General features: G+C 44.5%; 1 protein-coding gene across 6 annotated transcripts in view; it reads right to left on the reverse strand.

Moving 5' to 3' along the window:
* Positions 1-924: 924 nt before the first annotated feature.
* Positions 925-12,305, reverse strand: part of GRIA1 (glutamate ionotropic receptor AMPA type subunit 1) — a 166,761-nt gene continuing 155,380 nt past the window's right edge. For 3 of the 6 annotated variants that reach the window (XM_048860115.2, XM_048860116.2, XM_075131242.1), the window contains 2 exons: positions 6,201-6,335; positions 925-4,429 (listed from right to left, as the gene is read on the reverse strand). In XM_048860115.2, coding sequence (XP_048716072.1) covers positions 4,241-4,429; positions 6,201-6,335 — 324 coding nt within the window. In that variant the 3' untranslated portion in view covers positions 925-4,240. Of the gene's footprint in view, positions 4,430-6,200; positions 6,336-12,305 lie in introns of those variants that run through there. The other 3 variants (XR_007357944.2, XM_048860117.2, XR_007357943.2) reach the window with 2 other exon arrangements.

Genomic DNA, 12,305 nt, shown 5'->3' on the forward strand with positions numbered 1-12,305 from the left:
TTTTATCAGGGTCCCCCTCCGTCTTCTTTTCTCAAGACTAAACGTTCTCAGTGTTTTTAACCTTTCTTCACTGGTCAAGTTTTCTAAACATTTTTAAAAATATTTTGTGTTGCTCTGCTCTGGACTCTCTCCAATTTGTCCACATCTTTTCTGATCACTATTGGAGGATACTTTTACAGGGACATAGGCTTATTCTTCTTCCATTTCTTGCCCATCTTTAATTGCTGTACTGTGAGCCAAAATGGATTCTCTTTCGTTGTGCGGGAACACTGGCATGGCCACACTAGATCAGACCCAAGGTCCATCTAGCCCAGTATTTTGCCTCCAAGAATGGCTGGAGGAAGATCCTTCAGAGGCAGAGGCAAGGAAAATGTACAGTAGGCAGTTATGAAATAACCTGCCCACAGGAAAAGTCTCTTCCTAGCCCCCATCAGTTAGTGGTCATCTGATACACTGAAGTACGAGGGTTTATATGCCCTTTCAAACGTTGGTGGTCATCCCCCGCACCACTTTCAATCCTTACTAGTGTAACTGTAGCTGATCTCATTATCTGTGTAAATGTCTGAGCTGTTTGAATCCTGCTAACCTTTTCACCTCAATGATCTCTTGTTACAAGGAGTTCCACAGGCTAACTGCGTGAAAGAGAATGGGAAAGATGTCAAGTGTTCCAGCCTCTGAGATACGTATCTCGAATAAAAGTCAAGCCTGGGGAGGGTTTTTGGACCAGTGCTGGTTCTGATTTGACTTGGAGCTGACAATACCTCACGGATGGCAAAAACAAACTAAAAACCTCCTATTCTGTTCCCAACCCCCCCAAAACTCCAAACAAACAAGAAAGCCCTCAGCATTCCCCACCCCCCTCCCATCCACCACAAATGATATTTTTGCCTTCACTCGTTGGGTAAATATTTGATAGATTCCCAATTTGAACCTAAAGCAGTTTATTTGGCTGCTGTTCACAAGTCAGGCACAGCAAAAATCAAGGAAATCTAGTTTGATTCAGGTTGGGTAAGACTGCCTCTGGGGTAACATCATTTTCATATCACACATCCAGCACAGGCACAGAATGGCATGGACAGCTATGAAAATGGACCGTGAAATCTCGGTACTTAAATTCCAGGCGATATTTTTCATTTCTTATGTAAATAAAATCAAATAAAATTAAAAGCACCGTTTGCAAAAGAGAACACAAAACGAAAAATGTTTCTATGTTTGATCAAGCAAAATCCCTTTGTAGTTCTACCAAGAAAGAGAGTTAAAACAAAGAGAGCTGTTAAATAAAAGATCCAGGTACCAAAGAGCAAAATTTAATGAAAGCCGAAACTGTTAACTATGGATTCCTGTTGAGAAAAAATGTCAATGTCTTTAAGAGTTTTCCCATTATTCTAGTTTTAAGAAAAGTGTAGTAAAAATACATATTACAAGTTAACATTTTTTTCCACGCTTTTGTCTCATTCCTTTTTTCACCCCTCCATTGATCAAAAGCATTCTAAGATTGAGTCTCCTGTCTTATTTTCACAGGTATTCAGTCCTATCACAGAAAGTTTGTTCCTACAGGGCCATCTAACTGGCTGTTTCAATTGTTGGACACAGCTTCTTTGACTCCCTGCCACAAAGGCAGCGGGGTCTTTGAAGGTTGATGGGGCTTATTTCCAATTCCACAGAAAAGTGAATCTCTGCAGCCTGCTCTCAGTGCAATTTCAGGTGGCGAAATAACTGGGTTATGAAAGGCCCTGGGACAAGAAAAGAATCAAGCCTCAGACTTTCCCAGAAGAGCTCTGGGACAGAAGCAGGAAAGCACCCTCGATGCTGCTCCACTCCTGCACGTATACAGAACTGAAGTAAAAAAAAAATAAAGAGGTGGATAAAATAATAATAATAAGCGCAGAGATGGTGCCCTTGAAGAGTTATTCTGAGTGGCTGATGAAAGTGCTTGTCTGGATGAAAGATGGAGACTACAAGGGTTTCCACTGGCAGGAAGAGAACGCACAAGGGCACAAGACATGCGGTGCCCTAGTTAGGGTCCTTGAGTTTTTGACTTGCCAGTTTCCTGAGGGTGACCATAGGAGGAGTAGAGTCAGAGACAATAGATGGGTAGCAAATAGCTAAATGGTAAAGAACAGTTCAGAGCAGGTCAGTCGTTAACGGTTGCTGACATACAGCACCGCACCATGAATCATGCGCTAAAGAGAACTGGTTTTCAGCCAGTCGTGCTTATGAAAAACCACTCAGGGAAATCTTCACCACCGACCTGCTCAAGTTATTTGCTTGTTACTTTCTCATCAAACTCTCTCTTCTCTACCTATCCTCCTCACGCCCCCAGTTTCTCCACTTGCCACGTTGAAATCTCTGTTACTTTACAGATAAAGCAGCCCATGAGCCTCTGGTGGCAACCCCTTGTCACTGTGCAGCATTCCCACTGGCTTTTGGAAGAAGCTTCAACCTCTTAAAAAATCTGAAGTGACTGTTCAGACACAAGTGGTGGAAGTGTGGGGAGAGGAATGGGGTAGGAAGGGTATCTCTTTGACAGATCTTCTATCTCTCTAGAAGGTCCCCTTTAAATGATTTGCTTTTGGGGAGGCCCTCTCAGTCCCCAAATGAAAAACATTCTACTGTCCATGCTGGCAGCTTCATAAAATGAAAATTTTGTAGCAAAAATAAAATTAAAAAAATACAGTGGGGCAACATTGCCAGCAGCTGGACCCCTGCTGCATGTCTTGCACTCTGGATTTTGCCATTTCATTTCCAGTAGTAGCAGCACTGGGTTTTGGATCATAGACAGACTTTTCTGTACCAAGCAGGGGAACCAGCTGGCCACTTGTGAGTTCCATTTGCTTACTGAGGATGAATAGGCCAGAATCCATTGCCGTTAGCTTTGCCACCAATGGGACTGGACAAGTGGTGATTTCTGAAGCTGAATTCAACTGGGCCCAACTTCAAGGAAGCATCACAGAAGCTTGTGAAGCTCTTGAGGGATGTCCTCCTCATTTGTTTGATTACATGGGATCTTAGTTCTTCTCAGGAGGCTGGCTTGGCCAGTTAACCATGAAATGTCCCCTTTCATTCACGACTGGCCATAAGGGAATTTCACAGCCAAAAAGCAGGAATGTCCAGAGTGTAGCTCCACCATTTCTAGCTCCATTTTACTTGTTAGCAGGCTGTCTGGTTGCTTTGTAGATGGTTTACTCCAGGCTCAGGGTGGTTCTGTCATCAAAGAGAGCATGTACAGAAGCAAAGCAATGAAGAAATGGGTGACAATTGCCCATTAACCCCAGATAAGTTAGGCAGGGGGTTGGACGGATGTTATATTTGCTTTATCTCTTCCATATGCAGCAGTCTGCCATGATCTTAGTCCACTGCTGACTTGTCCACTCTAGCCTGCCATGCGTGGGGGTTTCCCCTCTGCAGGGTCTGGTATGGATTCATACCCCAAGTTCAGAGCAGCTTTCCCTTGAACCACCATTAATCGTCTCTGGAATAGTTATGACATTGGCCTTGGGCTCTTTCACCGCCAGTTACAACTTTCAGCCATTGTCTCCATCCAGCCACTCCCTCCCCCTTTCTCCACCAAAGTCGATTTCTGTTGCTGTTTCAGTTATTTTCTTGTCTCTAAAGTCCTTTTTTTTTTATAGGGAGAACGGAGAGATCCCTCCTCAGTACTATCAGCCTTGTTACAACAACACCGCCCCCACAGTGCTGAAGCAACAGATGGCAGAATCGTGATGAATCACAGGGTTATATGCTGACACTCCCAGTGAGTTAGGTTTGCCTTTTATTTTCCTTTCATTGTTAGTAGCTCAGACATTATGGTTTGCATCCCACACTGAACCTGATTAAAGGGTTGAGTGGGGAAGGGGGAGAAATGATGTCACCCTGACACCATGGGAATTGGTAAGAAAAAATATATATATTGCACACACAAAGACTTATTAACAACCAAGTTAAAACAAAATGGCACAGTCTTCCTCAGTGCTCCAGTGGGTCTGCATTCCAGGATGGTCCAGGAACCTGCTGAATCCCGTTACCCGTCTCCTTATCGCAGTACAGACTGCTATTGTTCTCCTGCCTGTGGATCTATCAGCAAACAACAAAGAAAACAGATTTGATTTCCTCAGGAAGATCCATCGAATTGTCCATTTTGTCATCGTTGTTTTTCTTGCATTTGTTCGGTTTGGTTTTGGCACTGGAGGGGTGGGGCTGGCGAGACCCGGCTCTCACCCAGGTGATGCATCGTGGCCGATTATAATCCCGTAGCTCCCAGGGACATCCCAGTGCTGTGACTCATGCATGGAATCGCCTGCATGGATTTGGGGAAATCATGGCTGACCACCCGTCCATTTTCTCCGCTGCTTCCTGCTGTAGCTGGCCTGGGAAGGGTTGCTGTCCTTATGGCTTCGTTGATTGATTGCTGTGGGATCAAACAAAAACCCTTTTTAGGAGGGACGGGGGGGGTCTCCCCCTGTCCTTAGAAATGTCTGAAAAGTTACAATATGAAATACTCTTGCTTCCTTTGTTTTTATCTTTCCTTCATTCCCTAACTCCAGCAAGGCTCCTGCTTTTCTGCAGTTCTGTATTGCATCTATTTTACTTGCTTACACCTCTTCTAGGTTCCAAGTTAAACGATTCCGTAACACCTTGAGATACAGGGCACACGTGTCATGTGCAGAAAGTGCTCCACCTATTGACCGGGTAAGTTATTGACCATTTAAATACATGGTGATCTCTAAGGCCCTGATCTTGCAAACACTTAAGGCATTCTCATATGAATAAGTTAAGCATATGCCTAAGGCTTTGTCTACACTGGCAAAACAAGATGTGCTAGGAAACCTAACCTAATTTTCCCAGTCTAGACAAAGTCTAAGGTTGTCTACACTTGGAAATTTACTGAAATAGCTATTCTGGAGCAGTTATTTTGGAATAAGGTTCAGTATTAGATTCAGCCATATTAGTGGCATATAAAACACAACTCCTATGCTTCCTTTACCTTTCCCCAACTCTCATTGGTTCGGGCTTATTTTAAATCTCAGTGGGGAAAGAGATATTACACATATTTGGTTGATTAAATGTGTAATCATCATTGGTGAAACATTAACAATGTTGAAATAGAAACATATAAACTGAAGAAATGATCATGTATTCAGTTTTCAAATCTGGGTAAATTTTAGTGCTCATAGAAGTGAGACTCTCATAGGACTAGTCAGACATAACCTAAATGCCGTAGTGACACATTCTGACTGGCTTCCATGCTCACTGGAGTGGTCAAGTGGAGGATATAGGGGACAGATTGTTTTCAAAGGGCACAATTAATGCCAAACTTTTACCCGTAAATGGTAATCCACCCCAATTCCCTTGCTTCTCATATGAATCAAGATGAATTCGTTCCACAGGCACTCTCTGGTTATTAAACCCGCATACCGAGAAGTCTCTAGTATAATCCTATCTGCTCTTTGCCATGGCACTCTGAAAGGATAACAGTACCATGTGGGGGAAAGGCCTAGTTTGTTAAAAACGGTGTCCCTAAGTCTCCAAATGTGCAGATGCACTTTGAAAGATTTGGGTGCATATCACAGTATATTTTCTGCGAAAATGGTGTTCACGGAGTTAATGATACTCTGTTTTACCTGAGATTGTTGGATCTAGGAATTGGTCCAGCAATAAGATACAGCAAATGTTCTAAGCAGCCACCATTATTGCTTAAATATAAATAGCATCAGCACAGTAACACTTAATGGAATTACAGGGGCTGATTCACTACTGAATTACTCCATTTTTATCTTGATGCAACTCCATTCTTTTTTTTGGCATGTATTTACACCAGTGTGAAACTGAAGTAAATGCAGTAGTGCATGAGCCCGACAGACTGCAGCCTTGAAGAGCTAGTCTTTGTTTCCTTGAAGCTAGACTGTAAGGAATTGCGATACATTCCTATGGTCATTCGTGCTAGGGTTTTGCTTTGTATTTGAGATCTGCATTTGCACTACACAACGGTGTAGGTCTGACTTGACTGTCAAATAACTCATGTATTCATATTCGTTAGCTCGCTCCATTCATTCTCATTCTTTCCTTTCTAAACACATCAACTAGCGTATTCACATCATCATCCCTATAACATGGGTTTCCACCCCGGGTCTGGGCTGCATCCGGTTTAGGAGCCTGGGTGGTGTCAGAGAGATGTAAAAGGCCTGGGAATGTGTTGCCACCTTCATCCGCTTTGTTTCACTTCTGGACTTGTAACAAAACTCGACTAAGGCAACCAGCATGGCTAGTCCGAGCCCTCCGATCAGGATATAGAAAACCCCGGCCACGTTGCTGAGACTCAGAGCGCTTGTCTTGTCCTAGAAAGAAAGGAAAAGGGGACGGGACATGTGGGAGGGGGAACAGCCAAATGAATATGGGGTTGCTTTGTAAGAGGCACAGTACAATACAGTAACACTGGCATGTCACCATCTCCCTCTTTAAACACAGGCATGACATTTCTAAGAGCATTTTCAATTTTTGATTCAATTTCTTTTCAATCTAATGTTTCCCTCACACAAACGAATAAACATTTCTCCAGCAATACAGCTCTATGTAAAGGTTTGGATTCTGCTTTTCAATCATCAAACTTAAACACTTATTTACCCCAAATCCCTAGTTTAAATTATTGGTTAAAAGAAGAAAAAATTCTCTGTGTTTGTGACATTTGCATGCCCCCAATTTTGCTCCTGAAATTACCCATTATCTTGGAAATGCTTGTTCCTTTAGTCCTAGATTGTATCCCCCGCAACTTCTGTTGCTGAGCAACACGTCAAGATGCCTTTATTTTTTTAATTATTATTATTTCTCAGTACAATATTCAGGTGACACTGGAGATGAGTAGTCCTCAGATTTGAGTTTGATTTCTATTTCAAAGGCAATTATTGCATGTGTAACTGAGATGCGTGTCTAACTTAACTATTTGATTCTCCAGAAATAGGGTTATTGATTGCAATGACTCATATCTGATACTTGTATAATGATGTGACAGACACCGTCTAATTAATCCCCATGGCAACCCTGGTTAGGAGGCAATATCATATTGCCTCGTTTTACAGATGGGAAAACTGAGTCACAGAGTGCTGGATTCAGCCCTGGTGTTAGCAGGTGCAACCCCACTGAAGCAAACAGAATTGCCTCCACTTGCACCGGGGCTGAATTTGGGCTGCAGAGGTTTACCCAGGCCACATAAGTCCCTAGCATTGAAGAATTCCTGAGTCCCCTGATCATTTATCTAGACCACACTCCCTCCTTCGGTTAAAAGTTAAATAGACCTTCCTGCTAAGTGCTAATTGCTGCTCTGTGATATCAAATAGACACTTGTTCACTATTAAGGAATGCTGAGGGCAGGCCCAGTGGCATGGTATTTAGTGCTCCATTCTGCCATGTGGGAAGCCAGGGCTAGACTGATAGTGCTTGGTAGGTCAGGCATTCTGGGCTGAGTGCTCAGCCCCTGGGCAGGAAGGGAGAGCCATGTGTTGCTCATCAGTGATCCAGCCAGTTAAAGAGGAAGATTAAATGAACTCTGGCACTAATTGCTGGGAGGAGCAGAGCTCTGCTCACATGCAGTCTCCATCAGCTGGGTGGTTTCATGATGCTGAACTGACATTCTGACAAACATGGATCCTGTGACACAAAGGATTTGTTTATTTCATGGACTATGCAGATTTCGGGAGGACTGGTTTGTTCGCGTTCCTTGGGCAGGTCTTACTCTAAGCAGGCAGCAGCTATCAAATCCTTGAAAGGCCCCTTCAGCCAGCGGGGGAGGAATCAGTGGCCAGAAAGCTACAAACAGGTATTTTCGGACAAGTGTTAAAATTACATGAGCATTAAAAAGGCTTCCAGGATTTAATAATTCGGTGGCCACACAGGACTTTCCAGGCATCCACTGTCTGACTCACAGGGGCTTTAGGTAGGCACCACAACCCCCTTGCAGGTGAAGAAGTGTTTATTAACTAAGGGCACCTTAGAAAGTCCCCCTAATTCTTGGAGCAGGTGGCGATTCTTGGGTCAAAAATATTTTTAGAAGAAAACCAGCCTTTTATTTCAATAGGAACATTTTTCATGAGAACTTTTGTTCCTTGTGAAATATTCTGTTTTATTTGACAGACCAGAATAAAAATTTCAGGAAAAAAATAACTTTTTTTGTTTTTGTTTTTAAATTATTCACAGGAAATACTTACCAGGTACTGACCAGCTCTACTCTGCTGGGCAGTTCAGTAAACAGGATCCCTTTTTCTAATGTCCTCTTAGCGCATTACAGGGCTCCCTTTGGAACATGTGCTACAGCACATACCGTGGGGCACTGACGTAACTTCCCACACCGGATTCCTTCAGCCAGAAGGTGGAAGTGCTACTCAGTTAGAGTAACAGCTGCCAACTGTGCATATAATCTGGGTGGATGGAAAAGTCTTTAACTCGGATTTCTTTTCCCTCTCAATTAACCCAGGCCTCAAGAGCCTTGAAAGCAGGATTGCCATTGTGCAGTGTACTTTGCAGCCATATAGTATTGAGATCTACCCTCGGTGTTTAAGCATGAAGTCGACCTGCTCCAGAAGCTCATCACAAGGCATGTTGCTTCCATCTCTTGCATAGCCTTTGCCATGTCAGTCAGATTATTATCTAGCTCATTCTTTCAAGCATACTCTCTCTAACTGAAGTTAATTTGCAGGTCCCCTCTTAGCTTTTTGGGTGTGCAACATCTCCTCCTCTAACCTCTGTCTCTGCAGCTGCCACATCTGCAGGAATCATTCTGTGGTCTGTCTTTCCATGTTTTCTCCCATTCTTGATTATGTTTTGTTGCAGTATGTTTTCTCTGAAGATTACTTGGAATCAAATTTAAGAGCCACTTGAAGTCTTCAAGGCAGTTTGAGCAGATATTTGACAGGGCAGACCAGTAGCTACCAAGAAACAGGGTTAGGCCTGTCATATAACACACCTCTCCAAAGGCATATTCTAAAAGGATTTCACCTGCCAGACAGAGAGACTGAGAAGACCTAAGTGGGTTCCTCAACTTTTTGCTCTCCTTGTCATTCTGGGCTGCCATGTCTTGCCACAGTATTCTCCCATTTCCTTTCCATCTTAGTTGTCGGATTCACATGGGAGGTGTCGTTCCATTTGCTTTAATGGGAGTGGGATCTGGCAGATAGGCAATCATGCTCCTATTTATAGATTTTTCTGTCTGACTTATGCTAGCTATGAATCTTTTGGTCTGGTCTAGTCCTGACGGCATTATACTGCCAGGCTCCAAGCAGGGCAGCCAAAGATGGCAGATCCACCACAGCCCCTTTGCTTTTCAAATCTCTCACAGTGTGTTTCTGTTCCAGCTGCTACTTTTTTCTCCTGAGTCATTTTACCCCTGAAAATTGAGTGAACTGAAAGTCGTCACTCCTTCCTCGTCCCTGACAGCTGGAGAAGTCCGGTGACTGCACCCCTTCAGCTGGGGAGAGCAGCTGCAAAGCCCAGGGGTATCTGCCTAAATTTCACTACTGCCACCGTAGTAACATAGTCCCAAAACAAGGGCACTAAGAATCCAGGGGACAAGTCTGGCTGCAGCTGAGCCATGAGGAACACTGAAATCACACAGCGTGTGCTTATCTCAAAGCCTGTTGTCGGGATCCCGGGTTAGAACTGAAATTGCTCCAATGGTGGCTGTCAGCTTCTTTTCTTTTACTCCTTTTCTTCCCTCCGCAGGCAGGATTGAGTTTCTAATCAGCAAGCAGTTCTCTAGCATGTGACCATTGTCTTGCAGGTGCAATTCCTTCCCAATGGATAAGAAGTACCCGGCTCACTAAAGGGCTGTGAGGGCTAGGAAACAATGCCTGCCATGCCATGGCTTGATCTGCTGTTTCAAAGCAGGATCCTCACTTAATAATATTACTACTAACACAAGGAAATGTACCCGTCCTGCACTAACTGCCAGCGAGAACCCAGCCCCCTCGCTGACCCTCCAGTCCTCGCCATTTGGGCTTTGTGACACCACTCCAGAGCAGATGCTCTCCCAAGGAGTTCGCCCATCATGCAGCCAGCTTGTTAGTGGGAGTGTAAATGTCGCAGCTTGTCTCCTGCAGAGGCCGAGAGTTACGGTGGGGGGAAGATTGGCAGGTGAAAAGAGAAAGAAAAGCCTGCTGTTCAGAAAGAGCGGCATCATCGCCATGGCAACCAGGCACCTTCCAGTCTGTTCCTTTCAGCCAGTGCCACTTGTCGTTATTTATTCTGCTCTCCTGAAAGCCTTTCAGATGCAATTGCCTTGGCTTCTCAGCAGGGGAGCTCCCCTCCCCTCCCTTCACCTGCACAGCCAGAGCCCATTCAGAGCAAACGGTGACCTTAAGGCAAGTAGTCCAGGCCCTCACGGCCCACTGAGAATGTGAACTGGTTCTTTGAGCAAGATGGCTGCATTAGCCACCAGGCTTCCCAGGACCCAGCAGAAGCCTGCGACCTTTACACCAAACACCAGCCTGCCTTCTCCCAGGAGACATTTTAAAGCCCAGCATTGAACCATTTAGTTCTCTAGCTGTCGTCCTGGAGCACCATTGCGGGACTGTGAGGGGAGGATTTGTACACGACAGATAGTGGACACAATAACGTGGAAAAAAGGGAAACCAAGAAAAGGTTTCCTGAGGTGAAAGGCCACCATCGGCTTGAGAGCCAGCCAATTTAAAAAAACATGGTTTCAGAAGCTACCCCTGCCCGAGTCCCCCTCTCTGTTTTGAAAGTTTTGCAATCACAGGCCCAAGCCTGGCACCTGCATGTGTGTGGGCAAACCCCTACGCCTGCGTACAGCCTCACTGTCTTTGATGGAGTTCCCCGCGGGCGCAGGGAGCTGTCCATATGGGGGTAACTGCAAGATGGATCTGCACTGGCCTGCTTTGAAAATTGCTCCTGTCTTCTCTGCTGCCTTACGGAACACCTGCCTGGACAGCAGGGCAATCTGATGGATTACATGGGAACCCAGTGAAACTAACTTATAAACACAGTGCTCTCAAAGGCACAAAGTAACTCAGCTCTAACCTCTGTCACTTACACAAACCCTAGAGGATAGCTGGAACAGCAGTAGGTAAAAAGTTTTCACAGAGAGTTGTGTTTTTAAAACTGACTGCCTCTTCCAAATGTTTTTTCAAGGTAATATGTTGTTCCTTTGGTTACAAAAGAGAGACAGGGACTTTGGGAAGTCAAAGTTTATCTGGAAGAGAACTTCCCCAAGTCCAGGGGCTGTTCTGATTTCACCCCTCATAGGGGTCTGGGTCTGCTGCAGTGCTGGGAGTTGGGAGGTAGTTGCCAAGTTTAGAAATGAGATATAGAGGCATCACTTACAGACATAGAATCACAGAATCATAGAATCATGGGACTGGAAGGGTCCTTGAGAGGTCATCTAGCATGATGACTAATGTAGCCAATCATGTAACATCTTCTGAAACCAGTTTCCATAAGCCAGAGAAATTTTTGCTATTTAAAAATGCTCTGAAGGCACCAAAGATTTTACGTATTCCAAGTTCTCCCTGACTACTAACTAGCCTTGAGCATAATCCCAAGATCCTGTTTACTGTGACCTGCAGCATTATTCTTTAGTACTAACATCCTTTAGAAACAAAAAACCTTCTAACTGCAAACCAAGTTCAGGTAAAAACATGTGGAGACCTGGGATGGTCTTGCCATGTGCCAGGGTATATGGGGAATGGCCTCTGATCCCTTCTGATTTACTCTGAGTCCTGGCATCTCAAACACATATGTTCCCTCTCATGCATGTTCCACAGCCCTCTCTCCAGCAAGGTCAGTTCGATGCACAAGCAGTACCACATGGTGCTCAACTCAGTCTGGCCTATTCTCTTCCTCTAGCAGTAGGAGTGGGAACTTGCCCCTCTACCACCTTGGGCTCTGTGTGTGTTTGAGGGTCTCACAAATCCTAACTCTCAGGCTGTCCTTTCAGTGTAGCCAATCAATGACTATAACATGAAGAACACCAAGTGTGTGGATATGGGCGTCATAGCTAAAGGTGTGCTATAATTCCTGTAGCTAGGTATGCATTTCATAACTGTCTGACGAGATAAGCCAGAGAAGAGCAAGCAAACAATCCCACATTCCATTAGGGGGCTGATATTCTTTGGGAACTATTATTTAAGAACTAGGTTTCATCATTGCTGTTGTTGTTTGCCAGTGTGGCACTTTAGGAGATGGGGACTGGGGGCATATCAAAGGGCTGTATTCACAAGAGGAATGGCTGCACAAAGCATGCAGCACACATGAACTGTGGACTTGTTCAGTTCTTCTATAAAGAGGAGGGCAGGTGTGTT

The sequence above is a fragment of the Caretta caretta genome, chromosome 8 (assembly GCF_965140235.1).
Source record: "Caretta caretta isolate rCarCar2 chromosome 8, rCarCar1.hap1, whole genome shotgun sequence".
Lineage (NCBI taxonomy): Eukaryota > Metazoa > Chordata > Testudines > Cheloniidae > Caretta > Caretta caretta.